General features: G+C 43.8%; 1 protein-coding gene across 2 annotated transcripts in view; it reads right to left on the bottom strand.

The window, feature by feature from the left end:
* Nucleotides 1-27,679, bottom strand: part of LOC127578267 (E3 ubiquitin-protein ligase TRIM33-like) — a 113,283-nt gene that overhangs the window by 39,115 nt on the left and 46,489 nt on the right. For both annotated transcript variants that reach the window (XM_052030061.1, XM_052030062.1), the window contains exon 2: nucleotides 23,658-23,776. In XM_052030061.1, the coding sequence (XP_051886021.1) occupies nucleotides 23,658-23,776 (119 nt within the window). The remainder of the gene's footprint in view (nucleotides 1-23,657; nucleotides 23,777-27,679) is intronic.

Below are 27,679 nucleotides of genomic sequence, written 5' to 3'. Positions count from 1 at the left end.
TCGTGGGATTGAGATTAAGAGCTGCGAAGTGATGATGCAGCTTTACAAAAATCTAGTTAGGCCACACTTAGAGTACTATGTTCAGTTTTGGTTGCCGCATTATAGGAAGGATGTGGAGACATTGGAGAGGGTGCAGAGGAGATTTACCAGGATGCTGCCTGGATTAGAGAGTATGGAATATGAGGAGAGGCTTAAGGTGCTAGGGCTTTATTCACTGGAAAGGAGGAGGATGAGAGGAGACTTGATAGAGGTATATAAAATATTGAGAGGAATAGATAGAGTAGACAGCCAGCGCCTCCTTCCCAGGGCACCAATGCTCAAGACGAGAGGGCATGGCTTTAAGGTTATGGGTGGAAGGTTCAGGGGAGATGTCAGGGGGAGGTTTTTCACCCAGAGAGTGGTTGGTGCATGGAATGCACTGCCTGGGGTGGTGGTGGAGGCAGATACATTGAACAGGTTCAAGAGTTTGTTGGATGGGCACATGGAGGAATGTGAGATAGAGGGATATATGGGAGGAAAGGGTTAGATAGTGTGAGGGTGGTTTGATGGACGACACAACATGGTGGGCCGAAGGGCCTGTTTTGTGCTGTATGGTTCTATGGTTCAGACGCTGGAAATCTGAAATGAAAACAGAAAATGCTGGAAACACTCAGCAGGTCAGACAGCATCTGCAGAGAGACGCACAGTCGACTTTTTGGGTCTGCGACCCTTCGTCAGAAGTGACGAACTTTAAGTTTTACACAGCAACATGCAGCACAGGTTCAGGGTTACAAGAGGTAGATTCAGGACTGCTGACAGGAAGTGCTTCTTTCGACAGAGGTTAACCAGTAAGTTGGAATGTGCTCCCAGGGAGGGTACTTGAGGCCTGGCTATTACAGCCATTCAAGAGGGATGTAATGAAAAGGAGCCAAGATGGCAGTGCTGCAGAAAACGATGGGTACTTGACGAACAGCACTGGGGTTTGCAGGAAAACAATGGAGCAGCCTGCCCTCAAACAAGGCCCCATCACTTCAAGTGCTCGGCAGACAAACACGATCTACAACACTGTGCTCATGTACTCAACAATACATTTTGCAAGTTTTCAGGGCATGCTTCCAGTGGGCGCTGTTGCAAGCACATACGGCCTTGTGCATAAACACAAGAGCGCTGCAGATGCTGGAATCTGGAGCAACAAACTGCCTGCTGGAGGAACTCAGCAGGTCGAGCAGTATCTGTGGGGGGGTTAGGAGTTGTTGACATTTCGGGTCGAAACCCTTCATCGGAACTTTCTCTTGGATTGGCCCAAGTTCAAGTTCATTGTCACAATATTCCAAGGATAAGAGGTTCTTTGCCAGCAAAGCATCCAAAGTAGTTCCCTTAATCCGTCAGCAACTGCAAGTTGTCAACAAGATGCATCAATGCACGGATCGATCTGTTGAAGTAGAACTGCCACTTCATCGAATTGCAGGAAGGCCACCGTCAACAGCAACGTGTGTACAAGGTCATTAACGTAGAACCACATCTTTCAAATGTCACATAGCACATAGCATGCAGTAAATTGCTTCCAAAAGGAGGATAAATTTCCATCAGATCCGAGGAACTAGTCCAATGAATGACCGGTTAGCCTGATTAGGATGTGGTGGGAGCATGGTGAACATTGGCATTGTACAGGCACAAGACAAATAATGTTATGGATCTTTCTGCTGCACTCCGGATTGGACTTCAGTTTAACATCACATCTAAAAGTGCAGCTCTTCCAAGATCTTGAGTCTTCCTTCATGTGTGTCAGTTTTGAACTCGTATCAACTTTTGAGGTAGGGCTTGAATTTGCAAACCTATCGGCAACTTAAAAGTAGCTCATTATTCTCAGTAATGAAGAAATGAAAAGCACTGTACGAAAATAAGATCTTTTTCCATTTGACTCTATCTTTCCATCCTTCCAAAGCAAACTGCCCTGTCGTCATGCAGAACACAGTGAGTAGATTTGCAACATGTCTGTATAAAATTCAACAAGGTCTTTTGTCCGCTTTCCCACACCCCCACCAGACCCCATCACCCACCTTCATCCCCCTCCTGGCTCCATCCGCCCACCACACACAGTTTACCCACAGGCTTCCCCCTCCCCTCCCCTATCGGGTTCTGGTTCCAACTGCCATGCGCCTCTCCCCTAATGGTTCCCATTCTCACCTCCTGTACTGAGTCCAGCACTGGTGTCCCTTCGTGTTCCTGCTTATCTCCCTCCACCAGCTGTCTCCAACCTATGCACGCACTCCCCTTCTCCAACCACGCTTCATCTGTATCCACCTGCCACCGTCCCCCAGCTCCGCCACCGTCCCCTCCCCTCTCTGTCACAACCTGTCTGTCATCCTTCACCCCTCCTCAGTCCACCACTCACCTCAGGCTCCTGTCTCACCACTCCCCTTCTCCTCTTTGTACTGGCCGTCCCCCCCTCTCCACTCTCAGTCCTGAAGCATGGCTTCAACCCAAAACATTGACAATTCCTTTCCCCTCACAGATGCTAGTCATCCAGCCGATTGTGTGTTGCTCCAGATTCTGATCAGTATAGTTTCTTCTGCAGTGGTTCACCTGAACCTCTGCCTCATCTCCTGTCTTTAACACCACAGTCCACGCATATACTTCAATCAACTGACTCACATCAACAAGGACCTTAAACATGGTTGCACTAAGATCCATTCTTGGATGCTGGTCATGAGAAGATCCTGAACATTAGTCTGCTGAAGTGCTGTCCCTCGATGCAAGTAGAAAAGGAAATGTAAGCTCTCGGAAAGAAAATGGTTTTGCAGCTATTGAGCTCAGTGCACACAAGTCAGAACCCTTATTGTTAAACTTTCTACATGGCAGCAGTTAAAGTGAGAATGAGTGTATTTATCTGCTTGTACACAATCAAGGGTCTGCTGCTTCTTAAATTTCTCCTGCTGAACACTGGCTCAATGATGACCTGGTGCAAATCATGTAGCTTCTCTCACTGTTGGTTGTATCAGTCAACGAATTGGGAGACAGGTCACGTTTTATGACCCTTGCGATCTATTTTACAGCAAAATAGTCTTGTCAAACAGCGCACCACAGCAACTTAGACAGACACACCTGATCAAAACTGCAGCAACACCTCCCTATGAAGGCAGGGCAATTTTTCCAGTGAAGTGCAATAAGCACAGGATAGTACAATTAATGCACACAATATTAATCCCAATCTCTTGCAACAGTATCATCTCCAGGCATGATTTGGGAATTAACATTCATTTCATTTCTGGCTAGGATTTACTACATAAAGCCACCATTTGACCATAGTGAAGTGCATCAGTAAAATGGTAATAAAATAAAAAAACAGACAAAACAAGAAGAGGGGCAAATGGTGAGCAGGATTAAGGACTGAGCATCCTGGCGATAGAAGAAATGGGTAGTGAATCTTCCTCAAATCCAGTTGCTTGTGAAGAGGATGGAGAAGAATCAGAAAATGTTGATAATACTCAGCAGGTCAGCCAGCATCTGTGGTGAGAGAAAGACAGTGAACCTCTCATCAGAAGAGACGCTTTCCCGAGCATGATCACCCAGAACGCCAGCAGTCATTTAACCTGCTGTTAAAACGTAGAAAGAATCTTATAAGCAAAGCAGCAAAAAACAGGGCTTGCCCAGCCACTTTCCACTCCTCTCGTGCTTTTAACAGACAATAGAGGAGCATTGATCCCACTTTATTCTTTGACAAGAATTTCAATTCAGAAAATAAGTGGCGTAGGTCTGCACTTCCTTCAAAAGCTGTGTTAATGGTGGGTGTGGGATCAATGGCTGTAAGGCTGCGATGTAATTGAAACCACCAGGTTCAATGGGAGCAGAGGACACTCAGGAAACTGAATGGTTTTCAGTGACACGTTATAAATTATTCATTGTGAGAGTGTGTGCTGATCAAGTCCTGACTGACTTTACCATGTCCAGACTCCCCAGTTTGATAGGCAAGGGCCTGCCACAGGGAAGAGATACTGCGCGCGCACACACACACACACACACACACACACGGGATGGTTCACAGCTTAAGTCAATATTAAAGTAGACAAAACATTAAGGGATAAACAAACTAAAAGCTTTAAGCTTTAAATGTTCACTTGTTGGTTTCTGGTACCTGCAGTTTTTCAGATGAAATGTTGACTGTCCGTTTGCCTCCACAGATGCTGCCTGACCTGCTGAGTTCCTCCAGTATTCTGTGTGTTGCTCCAGGTTCCAGCATCTACAGCCTCTTGTGTCTCCAACAGTGTTTTTCCTTGGTTAGCTTAAAATTAAATTTTCTTTGATGACTCTACCCTCTCCTTTCCCTCGCTCTCTATTATTGATATATGGAGTTCTTCCTCTGAAAGCTTACTGTCAGTCCATAATGTGCTTTCATTGATAAGTGAGAGCCATCGTTCCTCTGAAACATGTTCCACTAGTTATCCCCCTTCTTTCTTGATGTGCTGCAAACATTAAACCTCTGAACACACTGTGTCTCCATCAGTGGCCCACTGCTTTCGAACAGATGTTGAAGTTTGGAAAATGTGATCAATATTAGGTCCAGTTTACTGTGGCCTCAAAAGTTCCTGAAAATGCAGCTAACACTTCTTTTACATATTTCCCTATGACATAGAAGGAGGCCATTTCGCCTATCTAGTCCGCATGGGCTCTCAGAGCATTCCCACTGCCCCACTAATCCTCCCTATAATTTATTCTCCCCACATTCCCATCGACTCTCCCCAGATTCTAGGAGCAATATACAACGGCCAATTATGAGCCAGCACTTCTTTGGGACATGGGAGGAAACCCAGGCGGTCACAAGGAAAATGTGCAAACACACACACACACACGCACACACACACACACACACACACACACACACAGTGTCACAAGTTAAGATTGAACCTGGGTCGGTGGCACTTTGAGGCAGCAGGCTCCACTAGCTGAGCCACTGGACTTTTAACTAATTTCCCTCTGTTCGAAGCTAAAATAAGCAGAAATTTGAAAATTAAAAAAAATGCAAAGCTTCCATTTATGTACAGCCTTTCAATATAAAGTCCTTCTATCCACTGCAGACTTTTTGAAATGTAGTCATTGTTTTAATGTAGTATTCACAGCAGCAAAATTGCACTCAGCAAAGTCCTACGAACAATGTAATGAATGACCAGGATAATCTGTTTTAGGGACAATGGTTGACAGGTAAATATTGGCCAGAATAGTTTTACTTCCAGAAACAGTGAGGTCCTGTATATCTATCTGTAAAGGCGCACACAATCTTGGCTTAGCATTACATCCTAAAGGTGGTACCTCCATCGGTGCTGACCTTCCTCACAATGAGGTTGCAGTCAAGATTTTCTGCCACAGCCTCTGAAGAGGAACATTAACCTCTAGACTTCTAACATGTAGGTGAGGGTGAAGTTTGCTCAGTGGTTGAATTAATCAATCTCACCTTTTCATATATGTAGCTATGGTTTTCCAAGGCAGACTCTTCAATCATTGGCAAGAACGGATTGAGTGAATGAACACCACAAGCTAAAGCACCAGACACAGAGACTCCCTAAAAGCCACAATTATTTCCAGCTCAAGTTGTTCACTGAATTATGAGACAAAAAAATGGGTCATTCCCTGTTACTATGTAGGTCACCCTTTGATAGCTAAATTACCTCATAACTGCTTCAAAGCAAAGATCTGCTTTAAGGATTCCAAACCCATAACTCACATTTATTTTGTATGTATTCACAACAGTTCACTGCCTAATGTTACTACCTCTACTGCCCAACAAGCTGGTTATATAATAACCTTTGCTCAGGGAGAATCCTAGTCACACAGCCCATGTTGGCCAACTAGTACACGTCTATACCAATCTCATTTCATGCCTCAGCCTTCTAGGCCATAGCTTTCCAATGCTAATCAAAATGCCTCTTAAATTGTGTCAGAGCACCTCCCTTCAGGCAACGCATTCCAGAGTTCAACCATCCCCGGGTTAAACAAAATTCTTACTCGAGTTTCCTTTACACCTCCTATCCCTTACTTTAAACTTATGCCCTCTGATTATAGATAGCTCTGCCAAGGGGAAACGTTTCTCACCACCTGCTGTATCTATGCCCCTCATATTTCTGTATTCCTCAATGATATCCTCCCTCCACCTAGTCTGCTCCAAGAAAGACACACCTAGCCTACCCTGTCTCTCCCTGTAGCTTATGCCCTCCACCCTTGGTAACATCCTGGTAAATCTTTTCTATACACTCCCCAGTGTAATCATGTCCTTCCCGTAGTATGGCAGCCAGGACTGTGTACACTGCTCCATTTGCGACCAAACTAATGTTTTACAGTTGTTAATCTAACGTAATATGGTTATAGTACAAGAAACTCACTGATGTGTCACCAACCAAAGGTGATGCACTAATTCAAACAAGTTACTGACCATCAAGGTCATGAGGGAGAGAACAAATCTTTGGATGCTTGAGTTGTGAGGAATCATTAACTTATCAAAAATGGCAAGAGATTTAAAGTATGATCTCACTGAGTGGAAAGAAGGCACTAATGTTACAGGGCACGCAGTAAGCAGTTTCACTGCCTTCACACAAGCCTGAGGGAAACATGCCTGGGTTATTCCTCACTTGCCCCAGTTGCCACACAGCAGCCTACAATTTCTTCAGATGCCTGATAATCCCTCACCCAATGACCTGCTCAACAGACATGTGTAGGATGCAGCACCTGACCAGCCTTTCTCCACTACGTCAGTTAGTGAGAGACTCTCCGATTTTCCAAGAGCCTCTCTCAGCGGGCAGGTTGGGTTTAGAAGATAGCTTCCTTTGTGGAGAACATCCACACTTCAGTCTCAGCCTGATGGGTGGTGGCAGAGCTGCTGGATAACCCCCAGGACAGCAGTCGGAAGTATGCTCTCCGACCAGTTAGTGGTCCCTGTCGACTCTGGCCCCATTCCACTGAAACTGCCTATTTCATGTTGCGTCCCATGAAACAGTAGACACACATAATCTTAACAAAGCTCATTACAGGGACAACCTCTAGGTCATGCCTGTAATTGGGTTATTCAATAAGATGACCCCTGGACTTGTTTTTAGTACATTCTAAATGTTATGTACAATACTACCCCATGACCTTATTGAGTGGGGAAGTAGGTATAAGGGCCCGAATGGCCAACTCCTGCATCTATTTAAGTTTTATGTTCAGTAAAGTCAAACAGCAGTCATAGTGTCATTTTCAGATATAGCACAGAAACCGGCCCTTCAGCCCAACAAGTCTCTGCTGTCAATCAGGCATCCTTCATACTGATTCGATTTATTCTCCCCACATTCTCATCAACTCCCTCCAGATTCTACCACTCGCCCGTACATTAGGGGCAATTTATAGTGGCCACTCAACCTACCAACCTCCACGTTTTTGAGATGAGGGAAAAAAACCCACTCAGTCACAGGGAGAGCATGCAAACTCCACACAGACAGCACCCAAGGTCAGGATCGAACCCAGGTCGCAGGAGCTGTGAGGGAGCGGCTCTGTCAGTTGCTCCACTCGAAGTCATCCACAGAACAAGGGAGTTTGCTGATAAACAGACACCACAGACAATCGACACGTGGGTAGACTTCATGCTGAAGACTGCACGTTACTCGCCTCCCACAGATTCCAGTGCAGTTCAAGTTCAAGGTTTCTTCAGTCATGGGGTTCACAGGGTGGTGAAAACGGAGTCCTTCAATGTTTTAATGGCAGATGGAGATAGATACTTGGTAAGCAAAGGGGAGAAAGATTACCAGGGATAGGTGGGAATGCTGAGTTCGGGTTACAACCAGATCAATCACCATTTTATTAACTGGCAGAACAGGTTTGAGGGGCTGAGTAGCATACTCTTGGTCCTTTCCCATGCACACATGTTTGAATGTGCTGTTAAGGCTTTGTTGCACACACGTTATCCCAGAAAGACCGAGAAATATTGACACTGTCAGTCAGTTTTTAGGGTAAATTGAGGCACAACAAACAGCCTGGACATTCTGCTACTCTTGTAATTTCTTATAGTCTTCAACCAATGAAACAGGTGGGCGTTACACTACATCCAAAAAACATCTCATCCAACAACATAACACTGCTCAGTGCAATGTCAACATAGATTTTATGTTGAAGTCTTGGCAGTGGAGGTTCAACCCACAAGTTTCCAGCAAAGAGGTTAAGACACCTGCAACGAGCCAAGTTACTGAACTACAAGGTAAAATTCAGTATTTTTAGCCAGGTTACGTAATACATTTCTATCACCGGAGACTGAGATAAGAAACTATTTCTGGGAGAGTAGTTGAGCGCTGCCCGTACTGCAGAGAGGAGATGCAACAGCTGCTCTCTCTCCTTCTCGCAATCCATTAAAGCCAAACAACGTTTTCAGCTGAAGTAGTTGGACCTCTTCAAATCCAGTATAACACATTAGTCACATGGATTCATAGAGTTATACAGCATGGAAACAGGCCCTTCAGTCCAACTTGTCCATGCCGTCCAAGATTTATGATAATCCCATTTGCCTGCATTTGGCCCTTATCCCGCTAACTTTTCCCACCCACGTGCCTGTCCAAATGTGTTTTAAGCATTGTAATTGTACCTACCATCACAATGTGGTCTCCTCTACACTGGAGAAACCAAAGACAGATTGGGAGACCGCCTTGCTGAACACCTCCGTTCAGTCTGAAATGATAACCCTGGGCTTCGAGTTGCCTGTCACTTTAATTCTCCATCCCACTCTAATCAATGTCTTTGGAATAGTACAAGAGGCCAACAAAACCCAATGTAAGCTTCAGGTACAGCACACGTCTGGGTACACACATTTTCCAGGCTGGAACATTAACTCAATCTTTCTTTCTCCACAGATGCTTCCTAGCCTGCTAAATTCTTTGTTCTCTCCATCCCTTCCCCTTCTCTGCAACTTAAAACAAGTTTACTTCCAAGTTTCCTGAGTTCCAATGAAAGATCATTGACCTGAGACATTAACTCTGTTTCGCTCTTCACTGATGCTGCCTGACCTGCTGAGTATTTCCAGCATTTTCCATTTTTATATCAGATATCCAACATATCTGATATCTGCGCTCAGTGGAATAGTGTCATGACAACAACCTTTCCCAACAAAAGAGCTGGTCATTGACTTCAGGAAAGGGGGCGGTGTACATGCATCTGTCTACATCAATGGTGCTGAGGTCGAGAGGGTTGACAGCTTCAAGTTCCTGAGTGTGAACATCACCAACAGCCTGTCCTAGTCAAATCACGTAGATGCCACAGCCAAGAAAGCTCACCAGCGCCTCTACTTCCTCAGGAGGCTAAAGAAATTCAGTTTGTCCCCTTTGACTCTCACCAACTTTTACCAATGCACCATAGAAAGCATCCTATCTGGATGCATCACGGCTTGGACCGCAAGAAGCTGCAGAGTTGTGGACACAGCCCAGCGCAACACGGACACCAGCCTCCCCTCCTTGGACTCTGTCTTTACCTCTCGTTGTCTTGGTGTAGCAGTCAGCATAATCAAAGACCCCACCCACCCGGGACATTCTCTCTTCTCTCCTCTTCCATCAGGTAGAAGATACAGGTTGCTGAGGGCACGTATCACCAGACTTAAGGACAGCTTCTACCCCACTGTGATAAGATTATTGAACAGTTCCCTTATACACAATCTACCTTGTTGTGACCTTGCACCTTATTGCACTGCACTTTCTCTGTAGCTGTGACACTTTACTCTGTACTGTTACTGTTTTTACCTGTACTACATCAATGCACTGTGTACTAACTCAATGTAACTGCACTGTGTAATGAATTGACCTGTACGATCGGCTTGTAAGACAAGTTTTTCACTGTACCTCGGTACAAGTGACAATAATAAACCAATACCATTTGCAGTATTTTACTTTCTGTGACATTGCTTATGTTCCATGGACAATGAGACATCTGCCTCAAAGTATAACTCACTTAGAATGGCATGTACTGTCCCGTACATTGTAATACAAGAATGATACTGTGACTTCCAAACTGATACAAAAACAGGCAGGGTACAAGACGAAGAAAGTCTTGTTACAATGTATAGAGACAGACATTTAAACTTAGCGTTTACTTTCTAAGTTAGAGGTGGCTAAATTTAGAAAACTGATAAAAGGACAAACAATATTGTATTCTATTAGAAATAATGGCTACTGCTGCTGCCTCACAGCTCCAGAGACCAGGTTCAATCTGGACCTCCAGTATTGCGACCCTGTGGGTTTCCACAGCTGCTGTGATTACCTCCCATATCCCAGATGTGCAGGTTGATCGGTTACAACATACAAAGTGCTGGAGGAACTCGGCAGGTCAGGCAGCATCGGAAGGGGAATGGACAGTTGACTTTTCGGGTCGAGGCCCTTCATCTGGACTGGGTCTTGACCCAAAACGTTGGCTGTCAGTTTCCTTCCATAGCTGCTGCCTGAATAGTTCCTCCATCACTTTGTGTGTTGATCTAGATTCCAACATCTGCAGTCTCTTGTGTCTCCAGGTTGATAGATTAGTTGGCTACTGTAAATTACTCCTTGTCTACGTAGGTTGCAGGAGAATTGGGAGGAAGGAGGATTTGTGGAAGAAAAAATGAGATTAGTGCAGCTGGGTGCCTGATAGTTGACATGGAGGTGGGTGGACTTGAAAGAGTGGCTGACCAGGTAGTGTAGGAAAGGGAGATCTAGATCACCGCTGCATCGAGATCAGCTGCGGCACAGGCATGACCTATGCAAGTTGGTCATCTGGTACCTTAACTGGGCCAAGACCAACATCAGTGCAGGGAGGCAAAAATAAACAAAAGGCCGCAGGTGCTGGAAAGCTGAAATAAAAATAGGAAATACTGGAAAGGCAGGTCAGGCAGCATTCGTGGAAAACAAAACAGAATTACTGTCTCAGGTTGAAGACCCTTCGTCAGAACTGGGATAGAGACAAAACAAGCTAATCTTAAATTGTGGAGAGAGTGGGGAAGGGATGCATAGGACAAAGGGGATATATCCGATAGGATGAGGCCAGGATTGTTTTGGTGATAAGGTGATGATGAGGCCATCTGGTTCATAGACTAATGGGGGCAGGTAGAGGGAAGGGACGTGTGGAAGTTTGCCAGTGTTGTAGGGGAGAGATTAAATTAGCCTGGTAGGGTGATGGGAGGTGAGCAGTTTCAGAAGCTGGAGAGGCAATACAGATTAGTGAACAAGTCTAAATGACAAAAGAAAGAAAGACCAGGAAAAAAAAATAGCATTTTAACTCATTAATAAAGGCAACGAATGAGGGATCAGATAGACAAGAGTATGCCGGAGTGGCCATTAATGATAGCCCAATATTCCTGGTTACAGACAAAAAACAGGAGATATAAAGGAGGTGGTTATGAAGTATTGGTCAAAAATGAATGCAGCTGTGAAGAGGAAGGTTATGGTGGAAAGATCAATAAATGAGACAATATAGGTTGACCAAGGAACGAAAGGAGCAATCATATTGGTGGATAAACACAACAGCTCCCCAAACCATCAGCAAGAAATAGAAGAACAATCATGTCAGCAAGCTTCTGAGAGGTGCAAAAATAATAAAGTAGCAATAGTAGAGGGATCTAAATTCCCCAAACACTAACTGGGACAATAACAGTAAAGAAGGTGTAGAAAGTGCAGAAAATCTTAAAATGTATTCAAGACTATTTGTTTTAATCCACGCAGAACAAACACTGCACCTCATTTAACTCACATGGGAGAAGGTGAAGTGGGGCACCATCTCGGATACAGTGAGCATAATTCACTGGTTTAAATTAATATGGACACAAAAATAAGCCAGCAAGAAACGGGGGTCAAAGTTCTCTTTACCGTGCTGCAATTTGATTTAGTGCACAGGAAACAGCTACCGGAAAGTAACTGCAAAAGCATCAGTAGGGTCTTGTCCCGAAACGTCGACCACCCCTCTGCCTCCACAGATGCTGACTGACCCGCTGAGTTCCTCCAGCAGTTTGTCTCCCTTCAGCAGCTGTCTGCCAAGTTTCACACTCCCTCCCCCCGACCTTGCGCCACCTGCCTCTCAATATTTTATTTATTCATTTTCCTCCCTCTCTCTGTCTGCCTCCATCTATCATCACCTGCTTCTTCATCCCAACTCCACCCCTTCTCCCCTCCTCTACCTGGCACCACCTGCCTGTCATCTCACACCCCTCCTCCGTCCACCAATCACCTCGGGCTCCTGTCTCACCACTCCCCCTCTCCTCTTTATACCGGCCGTCTCCCCTCCCCACTCTCAGTCCTGATGCAGGGTTTCGACCCGAAATGTCGACAATTCCCTTCCCCCTCCACAGATGCTGCTCAATCTGCTTTGAGTTCCTCCAGCAGATTGTTTTTTGCTACTAGAAAGTAAATCAGTATCTGAGCAATGGAAGGCATGTGAAGGGATAGTGATTACAATCAACAGAAAAGGTGGGGCTCCCAATTCCTGACTCCAGTGGATTTGTGTAGCAGCATCTGAGAGAGGATGAGACAAGAAAAAAAGCCTATGGCAGGTACAGAGAATACTTCAGAAAATATCGTGTTCAGATAGTTCAGGGGCAAAATTAAATCGGAAACGTGCAAGACAAAGATGTTACAAGAGGTAAATCCATAGATAAACATCAAGGAAACCTCAAGGTGTTTTATAAACACATCAAGAATTATAAAAGGAATAAGTAAGGTGAATTAGTGACCAAAGCTGTAATCAGAGTATGAAAGCAGATGTGTAGAGTTCCAAAAAAATACTTCCAGTTGAATTTCAGAGAATATGGGAAGGAGCAATGGTGTTAAATGAACATTGACGTTAAGCAAAAACAATATGAACTACGTTGAGAGATGGAGAGGAAAAAAAGGATGGATGTATTAAAAATGGATAAGTTGCTAAGACTAGATTACATGTGTCCCAGGTTTTTGAGAAGCTAAGGAGGTAATAGCAGAGGTTCCGACTAAAGGTGTGGTGTGAAAACTGTTTGCGGTATCATTGTTTATAAAAGGAAGGAATGGATAAACCAAAAATCGCAGGCTATTTAGCCTAGTATTGGCAGCTGAAAAATTACTGGGGAAAACTTCTTATAGATAGCTAGAGAGGCACAGGTTAATCCAGGGCTGTCAGCTAAGGCTGCGCCTCATTAATTTTTTTTGAGGGGGTTAACAAAGTGAATTGATGAAGGTAGCATATTTGATACAATTTGTTGAGTTTTAGCAAGGACTTGGACAAAGTTCCACATGAAAGATTGATCGGGAAAGTGGAAGCTAATGGGATTCAGGGAGCATGCCAAAGTTAACAAAAAGCTCAATACTGAGAGAGGATAATAGTGGAAGAGAGGTTCGATCAAAGCAGGAGGTCTATTGCTTATGACAGTGGAGTTTTAATGTAAAAGTAAAATCTCTCAGTCGCTGTGTGCGTAGGGGGTGGGGGTGTCGCACAGGGCTCAGTATTAACCCCTTGCCTTTTCTGGTAGGTATAAGTAATTCCAACTTGTACAGACTGTGATTATAAAGCTTGGCGATATTAAATAAGGAAGAAAAAGGTTGCAGAATGCAGAGATATATTAATGGACCGGTTAGGTGGGTGCAAAGTGGAAAATGGAAGTGAGAGGTAATGCCTTTAGGAAGAGCAAACAAAACAAGGGAATATGTGACAAATAATAGGATACTGATGGATTGTGGAGTGTACATTCACAGAGCCCTGAAGGTAGCAGGTGTCAGGTAAATAACATGATTACTAAAGGCACATGGACACTTGCCTATATTGGCTGAGGCTTAGACTACAGGACCAGGGAAGCTATTCTAGAAGTACAAAACATTAGTGAGGCCTCACCTGTAGCCACAGCAGCAGCAATTTTGCTGCAATTCTGGGAGTCTTCTTAGCATTTGAAACTGCTCTCACTAGAAACAGAGTAATCCAATATCACTCGTCCAGTGATGGGAGGATCCACGACTTTGATTGACAAAGGATTTCTTTACCGTGGCATATATTTCTACTTTACGGTTTACGTGATGTTTATAATAAATGACCGGTAGGGGGAAATTGGATTACGTGCAGTAATTATGTAAAGTGGGAGAGAAATGGGAAGGGGAAGAGAGTTGAAGTATTGTTTGCTCGGAGGAGATGGGCGGGGGGGGGGGGGGGAAGAGTGTGAAACTTAGTGTTTGATCAAAGCAGGAGGTCTATTGCTTATGACAGTGGAGTTTTAATGTCAAAGTAAAATCTCTCAGTCACAAAAGGGGCTGCAGTCAGGGTTAAGTGGTGTGGTGGTTCGCAGGAAGTTGTGCATCACTGAATCGTTGGCAGATTGACTCCTGGGACAGTCATGAGTATACCCAGCATTTAGCTGGGGTACAGAATCAGGAAGTGTTTCCTAGTCTGAGCTGCTGCACTTAGATAGCTGTAATCTCTCAACCTCAAGTAAAAGGCATTTCACGATAGAAAATGGGATTCTTTGATTTCCATGAATTAAAATTCAGGACTTTGCCACAGCTGGTGGTAAATCAACTTCCAGCCCATTTTAAATGCAGGTTGGCCGGTGGGGCCCACTCCTTTATCACTGGGCGATACCTAGACTAAACAATTACGCAAAATAATATCATGCAGAAAATAGCCATTTGGTCCACTATGTCTCTGTCAACTCAGGAAGAATTCTGCAATTAACTCCACACTTCACCATTGCCTACTGTCCTGCAAATTTCTTCTTTTCAATTGTTAATCAAATTCCCTTTTTGAAAGTTGCTACTTAAAATGCTTCCACCATATACAGACCTCCTCCCTCTCTTTCAGTGTGGCCTAAAGCACAACCATTCATTGAATACTTTGAAAGTGCAATCACTTCAATTATTCAACCCCTTTAATGAAATAAATTATCTCAAGGAACTTCATAGAAGTATTTTTCAAGAGCACGTGATAGCACATTACCAAAAGCTCGGTCAAAGAAGTTGGTTTTGATGAGCATCTTAGGCAGAAAATAAGGATTGTATTTCAGAACTTAGGAACTTGCAGCCAAAACGCTCAAAGGCATGAATTGGAAGTGGAGTGTAGGAATGGAGAAGGTAATGAGATTGGACAGATGAGACCATAGAAGGGGTTGGAAACTAAGATGGATTTTTGTTTAGAAACATACAATGTTGCTTATCCAGGAGCCAATGCAGTCAGCAAGCAGCTGGGCAATTGGCAGTGAGGATCTGGGAAGGGTTTCCATAGCAGAGTTTATGGAGGGAAGCCAGTCAGGAGGTCCACTGGAACAGTGAAGCCAAAATGGCACAAATGAGAATATCAGCAATGAATTAAATGCAGCAGGGGAATTCAAACATGTTACTGAGCAGAAAATAGGTGGTCTTATGATGTGGATATCCGGTCCAAAACTGATTGAGGTCCCATAAAAATTAGGTGCAGTTTAATTCAGCCTCCTGACAGTTATCAGACAGAGGGTTGGAGACAGTGGCTGGGAAGCAAGCTTTACTGACATGAAGGGTCCTTGCATGAAAAGAACGGTTCTCATCTCCTTCAGTTTTAGTTGGAGGAAAACTTCTCTTCCACTGCTGGACATCAGGCGTGGTAATTTGAGACAGTTTGAGGAGTTGAGAGGGGTGTGAGCAAAGTACAGCTCCACCTCTCTGGCTGGTTCACATCACCGCAAGGGAATGTTATGAAGATTGCATTTTTGACCCATTTTATTCAATCCTTCCACACTTCAAATCTTCCTTTTTCTCTTTTGTAGCATCCAGTTCATACTAGATCCATTGCTCTGCCTGCAGTCAACCATCACAGTTGTATATTCAGAGTGCAAGGACTTGGATTTGGCAAACCAATTGAAAGGCTTGTATAATTCAGCACGTTAGTGGCTTTCTAAATTTTTTTTTAAATTTTTTATTTACAGCGTGGTAATAGGCCCTTCCGGCCCAACAAGTCCACGCAGCCCATTTTAAACCCAAATTTACCTACCCGGATATCTTTGGAATGTGGGAGGAAACCGGAGCACCCGGAGGAAACCCACGCAGACATGGGAGAACGTACAAACTCCTCACAGACAGCGACGGAATCGAACACCGATCGCTGGCGCTGTAGTAGCGTCATGCCAACTGCTACGCTACTGTTATGGTTAGAGCATTCAGTATTAAGGCGAAGATGTTAGATGTCTTGGAATGCATAAAGATGGATAAAACCCCACGGCCAGATGAGATAGATCCCAGGATGTAATAGAAAACAAGGGAAGACATAGCTGGGGCCACGATGGAGATTTTTCCATTGTTGTTAGCCACAGCTGAGGTACCAGAAGACTGGAAGATAATGTTGTTCCTTTATTTAAGAAGGGCAACTGGGATAAGCCACAAGTTCCAGGTTGGTAGGTCATACGTCAGTGTAGAGAAATTGTTGGGGAAAAAACTCTAAGGAATAGTATTTACGTACATTTGGAAAGGCAGGGGCTGATCAGGAATAGTCAGCATGGCTATGTGAGGGTGAAATCCTACGATCACCCCTTTTGAGGAGAGAAATAAGATTAATGAAGGCAAAGCAGTAGACATTGTCTATAGGGACTTCAGTAAGGCATTTGACAAGGTCCAGCATAGTTTTTGGATCAACCATCTGAAATCAGGCGTTAAATCAACTACAAAATCAGTACATGATCCAGTTCCTGTTTCTGACGATGAATTTGGAAAAGCACCAAGAAAGACAGAGGTTTTCTGTCCAAGAGAGAAGGTTAACCAGACCGTTAAGATTTGATTACTTGACGCAAGAGTGGCAGATATATAAAGCAGAGCATTTCGAGGTGGAACTATGGAGATGATTTGGTAGGGGAATGGAATTAGAAATTAAAAACTTATTTTAAAAACAAGTTAGGAAAGAAGCTACTTCTGCTGAGGAGCATTCCAAAAGTACTGAAGAGTTTAATTTATCTTAAGATTAACCAAGGCAGAATTAAAAGGAAACTTGATGCAGCTAAAGAAATACGTCTTCCCTCATCTATTCCATGCAGTTTGCGCCCTCACAACAAAGAAGCCGTGGTTGGAATGAACATCCCATTTCTAAGAATGGAAGTAGTCCCTCGCATTTATAGGAAAAAAAACTTTCAGCAACATTAAATATATACTTAATTTGCTAATTTTATCTTTGAAAGAATATCTCCATATTAAAATAATAGCCATCTGAGTCACACAGGGATACAACACAGAAACAGGCCCTTTGGCCCATCATTTGCACCAATCATCAAGCATCCATTGACATTAATCCTACCCTGGGCCCATTTTATTCTCAAAACACACTCCTTTCAACTCATTCCAGATTCCACCACTAGGGATAATTTACAGTGGTCAATTAATCTACCAACCCGCAGGCTTTTGGGATGTGGGAGGAAGCAGAGAATCCAGAGGAAACCTACGCAATCACAGGGAGAATGTGCAAACTCCAAACAAACAGGATCAAACCCGGGTCCCACAGTTCCACAAGCTGCACCAATGTGCTGCCCTCACTTTAACTGAGACTGCATGAACATTCCCATCTTCAAAGAAGGCAAAGTCAAGATCACCAAGGCACAGAACACTACAGACCAAGTACTGGTAAATGGGATTAGTAAAGGTGGATACTTGATAGTCGGCACGTACAGAATGTGCTGAGAGACTTGTTTCTGTGCTGTATGACTCTACGCATGTGCAAAAGTCAAGGCCAAAACATTTGCAACTGTCTTTAGCAGGTACCACCAAATGGATGATATACCTCAAACTTCCATTGTGATCCGTATTTAAAAAGGAGAAAGCCACCATAGCAAGACTTCAGAAAATGGCTGAGAATACTGAATAGAGGCCAGGACAGAGGCAGGGTTGAAGACCTGGGCTCAACAAATAGTTATGCCTCTACCCAAATTGGTCCAGCTCTGATATCCACCCAACAAAATAGATAACTGCCCAGGTAGGTTGGCCAGAAAAAAGCAATATATATCTAGTCTAGCCAATTAATGCCCCAACAGGCTATACTCAGTGTGATAGAAGCTGGTATCAATAACCTGCTAACCAATGCCCAGTTTGGATGTCCCAGAACTATTTCACTCAATGCTTTGGTGCAAATGTGGACAAGAGAACTAAATTCCAGAGGTGAGGCGAGGGTAAATGCCCTTGCCATCAAGGCAGCACTCGAACAAACTTCTACAGACGCGCTATTGAAAGCATCCCAGCTGGTTGCATCATGGCCTGGTACAGCAATTCAAACGAGCAAGAACACAAGAAGCTGCAGATTGTAGTGGACTCAACCCAATACATCACAGGCACATTCTTTCCCACCATCGGGAGTATCTACATGAGGTGCTGCCTCAAGAAGGCAACATCCATCATCAAAGATCCCCACCACCCGGGCCATGCCATCTTCTCACAGCTCCCATCGGGCAGGAGGTACAGAAGCCGGAAGTCCCACACCACCAGGTTCAAGAACAGCTACTTCCCTTCAACCAGTTTTTTGAATCAAGCTGCACAACCCTAATCACTATCTCAGTATAGCAACACTATGACCACTTTGATCACTTTGCACTACTTTTTTTGTTCTAATTGTGTTCTTTCTTGTAAATATTGGGTATAATTTATGCTTAATTTATGCTTTTCGTGAATGCTGCTTATCTGATGCTATGTGCCTGTGATGCTGCTGCAAGTAGGTTTTTCTCCCTGTGCACACATGGATTTGTGCATATGGCTATAAACTCGACTTTGACCAGGTGGAATGTCAAGGAACCCTGGTAAAACTGAAATCAATGGGTGTCGAGGAGAAACCTCTCCACTTGCTGGAATCACCTTACATGAAGGAAGCATGTGTTGGAACTCACTCATCTCATCCCCAGAACATGGCTGCAATAGCTCCTGCGACTGTTTCCTGGAACTCCTGTCTCACTAATCATCCTCCTTCCATCACAAGGTCAAAGGTTGGCTAATAATTCCAGTTCCTCTGATAACGATGCAGTCTGTGCCTGCATGCAACAAGACCTGACTAACATTCAAACCTGGGCAGACAAGAGGCAAATAATACATCACACAAATGCCCGGCATTGACAGTTTTAGGCAAGAGAAAGTTTAGCCACTTTCATCAACGCCCTTACCATTGTCAGATCTCATCCCCAACATCCTCCGAGGTCAATACTGACCAGAGATTTCATTGAATCAGCCACACTCACTGTGGCTCCAACAGCTGGTCAGAGGCTGGGATGACTCATGTCCTTGGGTCCCCGAAGATTTTCCACTATCTACACAGCCTCACCTGCCTGGATGAGTGCACCCTCCAACAACACGTGAAAAGCTCAATGCCATCTCAGATAAAGCAGCCCATTTGATTAGTACACCATCCTCCACTTTCAACATTCATTCCCTCCCCTCCAGCACCAGCGCACAGCAGCTGCAGTGTACACAGTCTACAAAACACACTTCAGTATCTCTACTACACGATCTTGCATCACCACCCATCACCTCATAGGATAGAAACAAGATGTGCACTGAGAGCTCCATGTTCCCCTCAAATTACACGGCATCCTAACTTGCAGATACATTGCTGGGTCAATACAATTGCCTGACAGCACCATGGGAGTCTTTCATGGCACTGACCACAGTGGCTCAAGATAGTTCACCACCTTCTCAAAGCCTACCAAAGACAGACAATAATGGTGGTTCTGTCAATGATGGCCACATCCCATGCCTGACTTGATGTTGGCCCTTGGCATGATCTGTCTGCAAGAAACCCAGTTTGCAAAACAAATCTCTGAAGATAGTGCTGTTTTATTGGATCGTTCGTTCAAAGTACATTTGTGCTGGCCTTTAAACTACAGTCCACCGAGTCATGATTTTCCCCACTGACTTCAATAACAATTGCTAGATCACATTTTGCAGCGAAAAAAAAACTGCTGGAAGAACTCAGTGGGTCAAGCACCATTTGTGGAAGCAAAGAGACAGTCGACATTTCAGGTCAACTCGAAACGTCGAGAGTCCCTTTGCCTCCACAGATGCTGCTCGACCCCGAGCTCCTTCAGCAGTTTGACTTTCGCTCCGGATTCCAGCATCTGCAGTCTCGTGTCTCCCAACTACATTTTGTATCCTGGTTTATGAGCTCTCGGACAATGCTCTGGATAGTTGCAATCAAGACTTCTTTGTATATACACGTTTCTGAACTGGCGTGCGTCAGGAACATCGAGCACAATGGAGACAATGTTTCAAGGTTACATAATGGGTCAAAGCTAATCTCCAACTGGATATGGTGGCTTAAGTCTATAAAGGTATTATCCCAAAACGTCAAATCTTTGGTCCAATGCAAACATTTACAATGCAATTGGGTAATGTTTTAACATACACACTTTTTCTTTTTAATTATGTACTTGATTTTTCCATAAAAACTACAATGATCATTTTCTGAAACTAAAACTTCAATGTTCAAATAATTTGGTGTAAAGAAATTACTCTCAACTGTTCTCAGCCCAGATTCATTGACTGCCACTTGTTACTGATCGCTCAAATGAGGACAATTTTGCCAAACCTCTTTTATTTTATCTCCTTTTATTCAAGTGATAGAAGCCCCAAGGTTTCAAGAAGCAATCGAAGCCTCCCAAGTCTTTCCACCTACATTGAGATCTGGTCAGCTTGGAGGATTTCAACAGCTGTGTGTGATTTTTCTGCCATTTTGAATGATGTTACTGAAGGGTCTTTTGTGCCTGGGGAGCTGGGCACTCACATCAAAGTAGGCTCAGTAGTGGACTTTCCTGAAAAGGAATCTCATCAATGGGTAGCGTGGGGCAGAAGAGAGAACACATCAGGAAATCACTTCTTTTGGAATGATAAAAGCGAGCAGCATGTAGGACCTTTCACAACCACAGAATGTCCCAGCGCTCTTTTAAAGCTGATTTATCGAGTCATACAGCATGGACACAGCCCATCTCATACATGCCTACCAAGCTGCCTACCTAAGCTAATCTTGTTTGGTCCAAATTCCTCCAGGTTTTTTTCCTATCCATGCACCCATCCAAATGTTTTTTTTAATGTTGTAATCAGTACTTTTAAAAGTGTACCCATTATTTATAGAGTCACACAGCACAAAACTAGGCCTTTTGACTCACCAAGTCCACACCCATTTACACTAAGCCTACACTAATTCCATTTTGTTCTCCACGATTCCCATCAATCCATCCCTCCTCCCCACCGCCCCACATCTGCATGGACAATTACCCCACCAACCCACACGTTTTAGGGGTGTGGGAGGAAACTGGAGCATCCAGAGGAAACCCATGCAGTCACAGGGAGAACGTGCAAACTCCACGCAGCAGCATCCAAGGTCAGGATTAAAGCAGTAGTACTACTATCTGTGCCACCGTGCCACCCTGGGCTTGTAATACCGTAGGGAATATTGCATTAAGTGACCTATGCTGCCTCACTCGAGAAGCATCATTGTGGAGCAGGTATAAACTGTTTGAAGAATAACTGCTGGCCCATATGCAAAGAAGAACTTCCCTGCTCTTCTTCAAAATAGCATAATATAACCCTCCTTAATATCACGAAAGAGCAGACAAGGCTTTGGTCTTATCTTAAAGATGGCAAAACCAACAGTGCATCCCTTCATCATGACTGCACTGAACTGTCAACCAAGGTTGGGCTCAGAGCTCTGGAGAGAGACTCAATGGTTTTATTATTCTTATTCTTTGTATAGTTTAATACAACTGGGTAGTTTGCTGGGCCACTTTAGAAGGCAGCACTGTCAGCCGCATCGACATGGGACTGAAGTTACAATGAGGCCAAACCAGGGAGGGTCAGCAGGTTTGTTTCCTGAAAAGGGAATTCATGAACCAAGCAGCATTCCAAATGAGAATCGACAGCTTCATATACAAAGTGCTGGAGGAACTCAGCAGGTCAGGCAGCATCTATGGAGGGAAATAAACAGTCGACGTTTCGGGTCGAGATGGCGTTTTGTGTGTGTTGTTCCAGATTCCAGCTTCTGCAGCATCTCTTGTGTCATCAACAGCATCATGATCACTTTACAGTAGATCAGTCAAACTCCAAACGGCTTCAGTAAAATCAAAAGCTTGCTTTGTTTTCTCTGTTGCCAAAATGCAAAGACAAATAATTCCAGCATACTGGAAAAAAGGCAGCATTCAAAAAGAAACGTCTGTCCAGTACCAGTGGTGACGTGGTTGGCTGCTGTTACCCTGAACTACTGGCCTGTAGGTTCACACTTCAGTGCTGCACAGGACTATTTGCTCAAATGGAATACGGCAAGACCACTGCAGTATTAGGTGTCATTCAGAACAAATTAAAACAGAATCTACCCTCTTGAGTTAATGTGAACTCCACGGCACTGTTTCAAAGAACAGCTCTCTCTGCTGTCCTAGTTAATACTTCTCCCCCAAGCAATCAAACAGGTTAATTGGCCATTTACCACATCGGTCTTTATGGAGCACAAATTGACTGCTGCCTTTACAAACATTACTATACAACAAGTAATTAAAAGTGTCCTGGTGTCACAGATGGTTGTGCATAAAGCAAGTCTTTCATTACTAACATTAGCCTGGAGGCGATGCAAGTGCCTGTTCCTTCCTAATCCACAGAACACTGCCTGATAGCCAGGGACCTGATGTCTGGACCTGCTCCACTATGATGTCTCCTTAGATACTAGTAATGCTGCTAGGGCTCACAAACTAGTAATGGCCATTCGAGTGAGGCAGCAGAGGTCACTCAGCAGAACTGCAGAACAGACTCTCCATTCTGAGCTCTGTCATGGGAAAAGATTTACCATGCAAATCAGAGGAAAAGATTATGCTCAAAGCCTCTGGGACAAAGAACGATATCGGAATAAGTTATCCTCAATCCTGAGGGGCAGCCTGAGAAGGTGACAACCTTTTCACGAAGAATGAGAAAAATGTCAGAAATTCTTGGAGGTCGTTTCACCCACTCAATGGTAAAAAGTTAAGTTACAAGTCACATTTTAAATAAAACTGACTGAAATTTATTAGTAATGAATGATCTAAATTTGCCTCAAAAGTTTGCCTTGAGCGAATGCAATAAGCAGCCAAACTGCACGGCAACAACTTTTGATGCCATTGTCCGTTCCTTTGTGTGGTGCTTTGATTTTGCTCTACGTTTGTGTGATGTCTATTGTTCACCGGCTTGCAGTTCTCCAGTCAGTCAGACTAATTGCAGGTTCCCCAAGACACTGAGCAAACAAATAGCAGGGTGTGAAATCCAGCAAAGGACAGGCAGTTTGTACTTTCTATGAAGGCTCAATGTTCTATTCCTCCAGCACACTTGATTCCCATTTCTGGTAATAAAAACTCTCCAGGATATTATTCTGGATGCACTTGAACCAATGAATACCAAGGATGTAGCAGTTAGTATCTGAGACAATAATTACTCAGGGAGAAGTAAGCCCAGAGCCGAGCCAAGGTTACTGGGGGTGGAGTCGGTCGGTACCGTGCCAGTGATCACTCAGAGGAGAGTCATTCAATGCCTGATACAGTGATTACTCCAGGAGGAAGTCAATACACAAGTCAGCCGACAGCAGAAAGACATCAGGAACATCCAGTACTTTGCCAAATCCCAAGCAGCTGCCTTTATTGCACCTTCTCATAACTCTCAGGAGACACTCCTGACAATCACCAGATCTACACAGAACTGGTCACTCACACACACACACACACACACACACACACACACACACACACAATCTCTCACCTGGTTGAATTTCTCATCTGTGCTACTCGGCACTTCCGTGGTGTCCTTTACGAAGTAGTTGTCTATAATATCTGGTTGTCGGCATTCCTGATGACAGACCGGGCAACGGATCACACCAACTGAGGAGCAAAGGTACACAACCCACGATTAGGCAATAGATCCTTCATCCAGAGTCAGTGTCAAAAATTGGTCACGATTTCATCCTCATCTCCGTTTTTGAACGTCAATGACAGAAGCGGAGGAAAGGCAGATGTAGTCTACGGGATCCCACTTCTGACTGCTAAGCACTAATTTCAGGTAGAACTGGCTTTGCTTGGAATGATTCTACAGTTGTTTAAAACTTCACTGTGAAACCACCCATTTCTTCAATTGACGTCACTGACGGACGGTCCATTCCATCATTTCAGAAAATTCACATATCCTCCCAAAATGCGTTAAATTTTGCCACAATCCCCCAGGACTCAGTTACCTTCCTTCCCCTTGTTTATAACATTCCCAGCTTTTGTTTTATTTGTAACCTTTGAATCTATACCAGGCATAGCCTGGTCCAGGTCACTGATGTTTTAATCAAAAAACAGACCAAATATCAGCCCCTATAGAAAGCCACTATGTACTTCTATCTGAAAAAGTAACTATCGTAAAAATCCAATAATCCACCAATTGTTCCGAAGTCCCAATAGTTTGGCAATTGGCTCACCGGATACTGATTACACATTCCCTTTAAAACACCAGAGCTCCGCTCCCAAGCTCTCTTTAAATTCATTAAAAGTATTAATTGGAATAGCTTCCAATCATCCAGAAAATGTGCCCGTTCAACACCACTAAATGTCCTAAGTATGCCAGATTAACATTGCTTTGCTGTACACAGTTATAAAACTATTGAACGACCTCCTAGTACAATAAGGTTGGACTCTTGACTTCACAATCTACTTCGTCATGGCCTTGCAACTGCGCACTTTCCCTGCAACTGCACACTTTCATTTGCATTCAGTTATTGTTTTCCCTTGCACTACCTCAACGCACTGATGTGATGAAATGATCTGAATGCAAAACAAAGTTGTTCACTGTACCTCGGTACACGTGACAATAATAAACCAATTTACATACATGCATACAAATTAAAAATAGGACTAGACCGCTTGGCTCTTGAATGCTCCAACATTCAAAGATCACAGCTGAACTGACCGTAACCTTAACTCTGCACTCCTGCCTTCCTGTGGTAACCTTTCACCTCCACGCTTATCAAGAATCTATTGACCTGTGACCTAAATTCATTCAAACACTCTGCTTCCACTGCCCTTCGGTAAAGGGTGTTCCAAAGACTCAAGACCCTCCAAGAGAAAAAAAATTCACCTCATCTCTGTTAAATTTGTTATTTTTCCAACCTAATGGAACCTTCTACAAATCAAGGGAATCTGAAGATAAAACCAACACATTAACTATCTCAGCAGCCACTTATTTTAAAACCCTAGGACGAAGCCCATCAGGACCCAGAGACTCATCATCCCTCAACTTCGACAGTTTCCACAGTAGTTCGCCACTCGACTGTTGATACCCGTTGGGTTTCAAAGCTGCATGTGTTTCTCTTGTTGCAGTGTTTACAAGTTAACTCTCATGCAGTTCGAGCACAGCGGGGACCACACAATCACAAAAGCAGCTTTGGATGTGGGATGATATTTGGACCATTGATCAAGTGCTCCGGACAAGCCCTTTGACACAGGCAGCCACAGGCTTATCTGCTGCTTCCAAAGTTTTAATTAGTATCACCCCACACACACACACACACAAAACCCTGGCTGTGATCTTTTTGTTGCAGAGACTATAATTCACTCAGTCTCTTTCAACTTTTGTCACTTAATAGCTTCCATCTATTTTGGGGTTAGATGGAACTGCCCCTTCTAATCCTATGGCAAGGGGGGAGCTTTGCATCTTGGGAGACAAGCTGACCCACTGGCACATCCTAAACAGCGCACGAAGACAAACCCGGTCTAACCCGAGAGAGCCAATATGGATTTGCAAAGCTTAAGGAGTGTCCAATGAACTGAGCTGAACTTTTTGAGCAGGCATTTACATAAGACAAGAGAGTGTCTGTACGTTTTTGTTATTGACTTGCGGAAGGCATTTTATAACTGTAAGGGCATGAAGCACAAAGACAATATTTTGGGTTGGAAATGCGAGCCAATAATTGTGCTGACAAATCCTAAAAGCAACTTCATCCAGGGCAAACGTACAACCTGGGAGTAATAATAATTGGAAACTGTGCCCCTTCAGGATCGAGTCACAAAGCACATTTCAATGCGACTCCAAATTACCCCTGCAAGCTGCCAACAGCAGAGATCACTGCACTTCCCCAATGATTTAAGGGGCCAGCTAAAGTGGATTTTTTCAGGTGGTTAGGTAGGGGGCCAGGAAAGGAAACAGTTCACTCATATACAGCTGCTCCACAATCTTTGCTTAATTTTTCTTAGCCCTATGAGAGAGTTTGAATTTAATTGAGAAACTGCAACCTTACTGCCCAGAGCCACAAGTCCAGGCACTCCACCCCACCGCCCCCACCCCACCCCCGCAGTTGAACATGCAGGTAAACTTGGAGCTTCTCTGCCCACTACTAACCTTAAAGTTCAATAATCTTCCAGAATAACAGTCTACAAACAAGCAATGATTGACCATAAAAGTGCATTATAAGACAGGCTGTACAGGCAGATTCTTTGACAGTAAGTCATTCCTATTTACATCCAAAGTAATTAAAGCATTTTTATAACAGCCACACCAAAAGAAAGGCAAACTTAAAAGCTCCCACATGTATAACTGGCACCATAGTAGAGCTTCTGGAAATTATAAAGTTGGAAAGCTTCAGGTTAATTTATCTTACACAGTGGAGAAAGGTGAGATGCCCAATGCAATCTGACCTTTTCAAAAATGATGGAATAAATTTTCAACCATAGTTTCTTCCTTTTAGCAATCTGACAGCTGGCTGGCTATCAGCTTGTCATCCATCCGGGAAGCTCCAAGATCCTGGTTTCTCAGAACTCACCACAATGCAATATATAAGGGGTATAAATCCCCTCTCATCACGGTTACTCTGTTACATTGCCCATCCCCAAGGCCCAATACTCCAACAGAACTGGTGGCTATGCCTACACAACCTCAACATCATGCTGTCAAATTCCTATCATATGCTCTTTGCCTCCACTCAAGCTTTCGGATGCCTCTCTTAGCATCTCAATTTTTCCTCAGTATGTTTCTGAAATGCTGGGACATTTTTTTTGGCATTAAAAAAGATGCAACATAAGTGTAAGTGGTTGCTAAAATTTGGACTAGACTCTCAGAAACTGAACTTGGCATGATCATGCCCACCCAGAGGTTTGTAAAAAGTTCTACCCCTTAAAAGTGTCTCCCTGAACTGCATTCACCAAGTATCACCTCTGCTCAATAACACACCTTGTCTCCTAGCACAGTTTCCATTTTAAAATTATCATCCTTGCGATCAATACCTAATTTGGCCTTGCTTCTCCGCATTTCTGCAAACAATTCCAGCCATCCCTTGTGCATCCCAAATTTCCTCCACCGCCTCCAACAGCAGTTGTGCCTTCAGATGTAGGGGCACTGAGTTCTTAAGCTCAGTCAGTCATACCTTCTGTGCCTACAGTCCCACCCCTGTCCACAACACAGTGAGCACATGGAAGGGCACAGTAAAATAGGAAGAAATAATGGGAGCTTCAGAAAAGTACAGCAATAATCCTGGGGGATTGTAATCTACATACAGATAAATCAGATGGGCAAAGGGAGAGTATATGAGTAGTTCATTGAAGGCTTTCAGAATAGTTTCTTAGAACAACAGATTCAGGAGCCAACCAAAGAGCAGATTATACTAGACCTGATATTGTACGATAGGATTAATTAATGACCTCACAATGAAAGAGCCACTAGGTAGCAGCGATCATAATATAACCAAACTTTTCATTCAGTCTGAAGGAGAGAAGAATGGGTCCAAGACCAGTGCTTTAATGTTATATGAAGGC

Source organism: Pristis pectinata, chromosome 15 (assembly GCF_009764475.1).
Source record: "Pristis pectinata isolate sPriPec2 chromosome 15, sPriPec2.1.pri, whole genome shotgun sequence".
In the NCBI taxonomy this organism is placed as follows: domain Eukaryota; kingdom Metazoa; phylum Chordata; class Chondrichthyes; order Rhinopristiformes; family Pristidae; genus Pristis; species Pristis pectinata.
Note: the sequence above shows the minus strand (reverse complement) of the source record. Positions and strands in the feature narration are given on the sequence as shown.